Source organism: Octopus bimaculoides, chromosome 28 (genome assembly GCF_001194135.2).
Source record: "Octopus bimaculoides isolate UCB-OBI-ISO-001 chromosome 28, ASM119413v2, whole genome shotgun sequence".
Taxonomy (NCBI): Eukaryota; Metazoa; Mollusca; class Cephalopoda; order Octopoda; family Octopodidae; genus Octopus; species Octopus bimaculoides.
In genome coordinates this window covers 13,064,762-13,071,769 of record NC_069008.1, presented here as the reverse complement: position 1 = coordinate 13,071,769, position 7,008 = coordinate 13,064,762, and the positions used below count along the sequence as shown (strand labels likewise).

Sequence of the window (7,008 nt, the reverse complement as noted above, 5' to 3'; positions counted from 1 at the left end):
ATCTCTAGTCATCAAATACTCTCCCCTCCTCTTCCCTGCTTTCCATCCAACTCATTTTCATCATTGATCACCTCTCCATCATTCACCTCTTTACTCCTCCCAATCTCTGGCCATCATCTCTGCCCTACATTCCATCCAAATCATTTTATCAGATACCCCTCAATCCCCTTGACCCTCGTTCATCTTTCAGTATACTTGCAGTTTTCCTAAAGAATTTAGTAAAGTGATGAACAAGGGTGAACATTTACTATGTCAAGTCCTGAACAGAGATGAAATAGCCCTTTATCAGCAACAGATACCTGAGGAAAAGAAGATGCACCAAAAGGTTCAAAGTGTTATATTTTCCCATCATTTCCGTCTTTATTTACTGGTTATGTTATGAAGTCTTATTCTAAATATTATTCTTGCCATGAAACAAGATCATTATGTGTGTTTGAAGAAAATGTGGTTAAGTTATGGGGTGAAAACTTGGTGTTTTGGAATGAAACCAATATCTCTATGTGTTCTATCAATCGTTTGTCACTGATTCATTTAACACAGTGATTTGGGGAACCAAACATGCACAAGAAGCAAGGATAGATGTGCAACTGTTTATCTATATTTTATTTGGGTTATATGCTACCAAAACAAGTTTTCAAATAGAAATTATAAATTTTCAGAAAGAAAAAATATCAAAAACTGAAAGATTACAAAATAAAGGAAAGAGTGGAAAATAAAGCAGGGGTAATCGAAATTTTGAAAATTTTTTTGGTAATTTTTCAGATTAACACCTGTACGATCTTCACTGGGGTATTAGGGTTTTAGGGTCAGGGTTAGAGTTTTAAGGTTAGGGTTAGGGTTAAGATTAGGATTAGTGTCAGGGTTACGGTTAAGGTTAGGGTTACGATTAGGGACGGAATTCCCTAACCCAAACCGTAACCTTAATCCTAAACACTAACCCTAACCCTGACCCTAAAACCCTAACACACTAGTGAAGATCGTGCGGGTGTTAATCTGAAAAATTACCAGTTTTTTTTGGGGGGGGGGGGAGTTCAGAATCGGATCCTCCATAACCAAAAACGTGGAATTCCGTAAAAAAAAAAATATATATATCCATTTTACTGGAAGTTATGACGGAAAAATCGGATCTTGGGAATTTTCAGAAAGTCCCCTCCCCATCCCACTAGGGGCGTCAGCGCGCATTTTTTCATATTCGTTTTCTACCAGGCTGGTTTATTATTAATTTTTTGTTTTGTTTCCAGGTGAAGATCTTTATATTAACCGTCCCAAATACACATATTCTCTCATAATATATAGTTATATTGTCACACATGGCAAAAAGATGTTTATGCTAATACCAACTGATGTATTTTTAGAATTTCAGCAGGTTTTAGAATGTCATCGATGTTAAATTTATTAATTAATTACGCCACTTTATTCATTGATATTATTTATTAATTCACTTTACATCACAAATAAGTCAATCATAGGGTTTTTGAAAAATTACAAACCAACATTTCCCTTACGAAGTTATTTATCAAAGATGAGGACATATATTTTCCCCATTGTTATGAATGTTCACTCGAACATAATTACTGTAATTCTATTATTATTTTGTTGGCACTCCGTCGCTTACGACGTCGAGGGTTCCAGTTGATCTGATCAACGGAACAGCCTGCTCGTGAAATTAACGTACTTCTTGGGGATATTCAGCGTGACAGAGAGTGTGACAAGGCTTTGAAATACAGGTACAACAGAAACAGGAAGAAAGAGTGAGGGAAAGTTGTGGTGGAAGAGTACAGCAGGGTTCACCACCACTCCTTGCCGGAGCATTGTGGAGTTTTAGGTGTTTTCGCTCAATAAACACTCACAACGCCCGATCTGGGAATCGAAACCGCGAGTCCGCTGCCCTATCCACTGGGCCATTGCGCCTCCACCTATTATTATTGTAGCCTTAAAATAAACATTTGACAACTTACCGTTTTCTTATATTAACATTGAGTCAGTGCTCCATAAACAACATTAATCAAGCAACTGTTATCTGCACTGTCTACAGTGAGATCTGGAATGAATATTTGCATATTTCTTCTTAACACGTCTAGGATGGTTCGGTCGGAAAACATGCTGAGTGCTGTAGTTTATGTTTTAGGAGAATAACTTCTTTTAAGACAACAAAGAATGCAATACAAACATTTCACTGCCCAGCGGTTTTGGGTGCGCACCGGTGTATCAACATGTTGTGTCTCTTAAGCCAAGAAGTAGCCGGAACTTTGAGATTGGGAATAGTCGATGGTTTTGTCCATGCTACCAGCGAACAAATTGTCTACTGATTGGTGCTTTATTTGTTGATCAATAAAAAATCGTTATCTGCAACGCTTAGAGCGTTATTTGCAAAATGTACGTCGGGTAACATACTATTACTGAATGTCACTTCCTCTTTTTTTTTTCTGGTGCATCATTCACCATGCCACAAAAGTTAATACAAAAATGTTATTATTAAAACAGTTGAATCTTTTAATAATAAAAAAATATAAATACTAACGGGTTATAAAACACATTATTTCATCATCGACTTTTCTCTAACTACACTTTCGTTCTGCTTACTCTCTATACCCAATTCTAGTTTTGTATTTACCCATTTCGTTTGATTGAATTATTGTTAAACCCCGACAAAAAGGCAACATACTGGCAGAACCGTTAGCACGCCAGCCAAATTGCTTTGTGGCATTTCTTCTGGCTTTATGTTTCGAGTTCAAATTCCATAGAAGTCGACTTTGTCTTGCATCTTATCGGTGGCGATAAAAATAAGTAGTTGCTACGATCTTGGGTCGATCCGATCGACTTACGATCTCAGCCTAAATTGCAGGCCTTGAACATACTGTAAAGAGGTACATATGTACCTAACATATGTACCTAAATCGCCTATTTTTCTGTTTTTATCTGTTTTTGTCGTAATAATGGAGCTTTTTATAACAAATAATATTTCGTGTCAGTATTTCAAATAAGTCACGACGTTTTGTATACATTCACATGTTTTTAGCAGTTATTCAGGTAGCAAATTTTCTTTAATCTCTCCCCCTCGTCTGAATTTAGAAACTTTTTCTGGTTAGATTTCAACAAACTGAAGTGGAAGGAACTATTTGAAGATTACAAGTCTGATGGAATTGTAAGTAGAGTAATAATTTCTTATATCTCGCTTTATTTTAATTTCATTTTCTCTTTGTACAAGCCTTCTATAATAACAAATGAAGATCCAGTCGGAGATATACATTTTAACCATCATCCATAACGACGAGAGTTCCAGTTGATCCGATCAACGGAACAGCCTGCTCGTGGAATTTATGTGCAAGTGGCTGAGCACTCCATAGATACGTGTACCCTTAACGTAGTTGAATTACAGGCACAACAGAAACAGGAAGTAAGAGAAAGTTGTGGTGAAAGTGTACAGCAGGGTTCGCCACCGGAGCTCCGTGGAGCTTTAGATGTTTTCGCTCAATAAATACTCACAACGCTCGGTCTGGGAATCGAAACTGCGATCCTATGACCGCGAGTCCGCTGCCCTAACCACAGGGCCATTGCGCCTCCACTATGTGATATAACTAAATATGATATATGTGTATTTGTGACTCGTGTACCCTTCTTCCTTAGAAACATACACATATATTGTAACTCTGTCCAATAGAATGAGAAATTATTTGGCGCACGAAAATTTCTTCAGATGTTTATGTTCTAAGTATTGTTGATCACGAATCCGAGTGAAATAAAAACTTTGGTGGCAGCAAACAACTTTTGTCTCGCATCTTTCCGTAATCTTTCAGTTTTGACATTTTCTCTAAATGAACTTCAAATGGCGTAGATTCCGATTGTATCGGAATATATGGCGCAAAAAATGTTTCCAAGGGTGGGGTGAAGGGTATCGGAAAGTTCGCATGGGACGGCGTTCTTTACTCATAACTTTCAGAATTCTCTATGAAATATTCTATTCAGTATCTTTCAGAGTGTGTGGAATTCAACTTGTGTGAATCTTCCGAAAGTCTTCTTCCCCCCCACCACCACGAAAACATTTCTTCACAACAAATTGGGATATAATCGCAATCTACGCCATCTGATGCATATTTGTAGAAAATTTCATTAAAAAATATCTAATTTTCAGGAAGTTATAAGAAAACAATCAGTGAGGGGCAACAACACACACACACACACACGTGTAGGAATACCAGTTGAACATATGTCGTTGTTTGTCGCTGGTGTTTGGTTTCCCACAAACGCCATGTGAAGTGAATCACTGACAAACGAATAATAAAACACATGGAGAAACTAGGTTTCATTCCAAGACACCAAATTATCCATGTGACTAAACCAAAGAATACGAACAGTTTTGTGACGCACCAGCATGAGTGCTTTTTCCTTGGCACCAGCACCCACACCAATGCTTTTTTACATGGTGCTTCGATTTTAGGGTATCCATTCTGTGGTGGTGGGCGGGTCTTCTTGAATATAGCAATGTGCCATATATCTTGGTTCTCTGTAATCTCCTTAGTATGGTTGAACATTTTTGTTTCGTGGATAGAACAACATTTAGAATAAACTATCATCACTAGGCGCAGGAGTGGCTGTGTGGTAAGCAGCTTGCTTACCAACCACTTGGTTCCGGGTTCAGTCCCAACTGCGTGGCACCTTGGGCAAGTGTCTTCTACTATAGCTTCAGGCTGACCAAAGCCTTGTGAGTGGATTTGGTAGACGGAAACTGAAAGAAGCCCGTCATATATATGTGTATATATATATATATATATATATATGTGTGTGTGTGTGTGTGTATATGTTTGTGTGTCCGTGTTTGTCCCCAACATCGCTTGACAACCGATGGTGGTGTGTTTACGTCCCCGTAACTTAGCGGTTCGGCAAAAGAGACCGATAGAATAAGTACTAGGCTTACAAAGAATAAGTTCTGGAGTCGAGTTGCTCGACTAAAGGCGGTGCTCCAGCATGGCCACAGTCAAATGACTGAAACAAGTAAAGAGTAAAGAGTTGTTGGAGATGGTGGTAGAGAGGCAATGCCTGGAGAGTCTGTTATTGTCTATGATATGAGGAGCAGAAGACGAACAGTGGTGATTCTTGAAGGGTCTACTTGCTGCGGTATGGGTGAAGGTGCTGGGGTTGTTGCAAGAGAACCAATAAAATCTCCTGGAAAAAAGTAGTTACCATTTACTGCTTACTTGATACTTGTTCCCTATATGAGAATGCTGGAGGGGTTACCAGCAATAAATATGAGTTGGATGGAAGATAAACAGGAGGCGGTAAGTTGATGATGATTACAGATTGTTTTACTACTTTTAAAGTGTCCTCTTTGTCTTACAATGTTCTTTTTTCTGTGATTTCAGTCCATCAGAAGATATTGGCATCAAACAAGTTTTTACACCTGATATAACAACAGCATTTGTCAGCTGTTTAAAGACTAAAGAAAGACATTATACACGGAACATATATAACACTGTTTTGGGATTACTAGCAGCATTTCTCAGCTTCATCGTGTGGAATGTTTACAAGATGATTTTGCCCTCTTATTAAATGTGGATTACAAATGTGTTTGCAGAATTTCCATATCGTTGTAAAAAAAACACAGTTGTTGGAAATAAAGCAGTAGAAATATATATTTTTGATAGAAATCATACATACATGCATGCATGCATGAAGGGGATAAACCTTTATATATTTTGGTGAGAAGAGCATAATTATGGAAAAAGATTTGTGGGAGAACAAAGTTGAGTTTAAAACAAAATCTAAAACAATCGATTCCTCAGAAGATATAAAGAAAGCAGCAAGTAAAATAACATATGAGTGTGATATATGTAAGAAAATATTTTCTCAAAAATGTAACCTCATTAGACACAGCTATATTCATACAGGAGAGAAACCATATCACTGTGATATCTGTGGTAAATCATTCTCTCTTAGTACACTCTTAAATAGACACAAACGGATTCATACTGGAGAGAGACCATTTTCCTGTGAAATCTGTGGTGAATCTTTCTCTCGAAGGCATCACTTAACTACACACAAACGTATTCACACAGGAGAAAAGCCATATCATTGTGAAATCTGTGGTAAATCTTTCTCCCAAGGAAATACCTTAACTATACATAAACGTATTCATACAGGGGAGAAGCCATACCATTGTGATATCTGTAGTAAATCATTCTCCCAAAACGGTGAGTTAGCTCATCACAAATGTATTCATACAGGAGAAAATCCATATCAATGTGATATCTGTGGTAAATCTTTCTGTCACAGTAGTTCCTTAACTGGACACAAACGTATTCATACAGGAGACAAGCCATATCACTGTGGTATCTGTGGTCAGTCATTCTGCCGTAGTAGTTACTTAACTGGACACAAACGTATTCATACAGGGGAGAAACCATATCACTGTAATGTCTGTGGTAAATCATTCTCTCAAAAAAGTAACTTAACCAGACATGTACGTATTCATGCAGTAAAATAACTGTATCAGTAAATCAATGATAGAAAAATAATGTAAATAAGAAAAATAATGTAAATTACAACTGAATATTTGTCGATCAAATTGTTCCATTTTTCACATTGATATAGACATGGCTGTGTGTCTGAGAAGTTTCCTTCTCAACCACAAGGTTCCAGTTTTAGTCCCACTGTGACAAATTGGGTAAGTCTTTTGTAATGTCGCTGCGTACAGGAGACAAATCATTTCACAGAGAAACCTGTAGTATATCATCTCTCTTAACGGTATCTGCGTTAAATCATTCTCTGGAATAGGTAGCCTAACTAAATATAAACACTGATACAAGAGAAAAGCCATATCACTTTGAAATCTGTGCTAAATCTTTCTCTCACGGAACTACTTTAGCTATACATAAACATATTCATATAGGAGAGAAACCATTTGATTGTGATTCCTGTGGCAAATGTTCCTCTCAAAGACCATTAACTAACCAGAAATGTATTCATACAGGAGAAAAACCATATTCCTGTGAAATCTGTGCTAAATCTTTA

The 7,008-nt window shown here is 37.4% G+C and overlaps 1 protein-coding gene across 1 annotated transcript in view; it reads left to right on the top strand.

Moving 5' to 3' along the window:
* LOC106877955 (zinc finger protein 665-like) overlaps positions 1-7,001 on the top strand; it is a 52,448-nt gene extending 45,447 nt beyond the window's left edge. The window contains exons 3-4 of the mRNA XM_052977784.1: positions 3,073-3,145; positions 5,690-7,001. Of these exons, the coding sequence (XP_052833744.1) occupies positions 3,073-3,145; positions 5,690-6,481 (865 nt within the window). The 3' untranslated portion in view covers positions 6,482-7,001. The remainder of the gene's footprint in view (positions 1-3,072; positions 3,146-5,689) is intronic.
* The last annotated feature ends 7 nt before the right edge of the window (positions 7,002-7,008 follow it).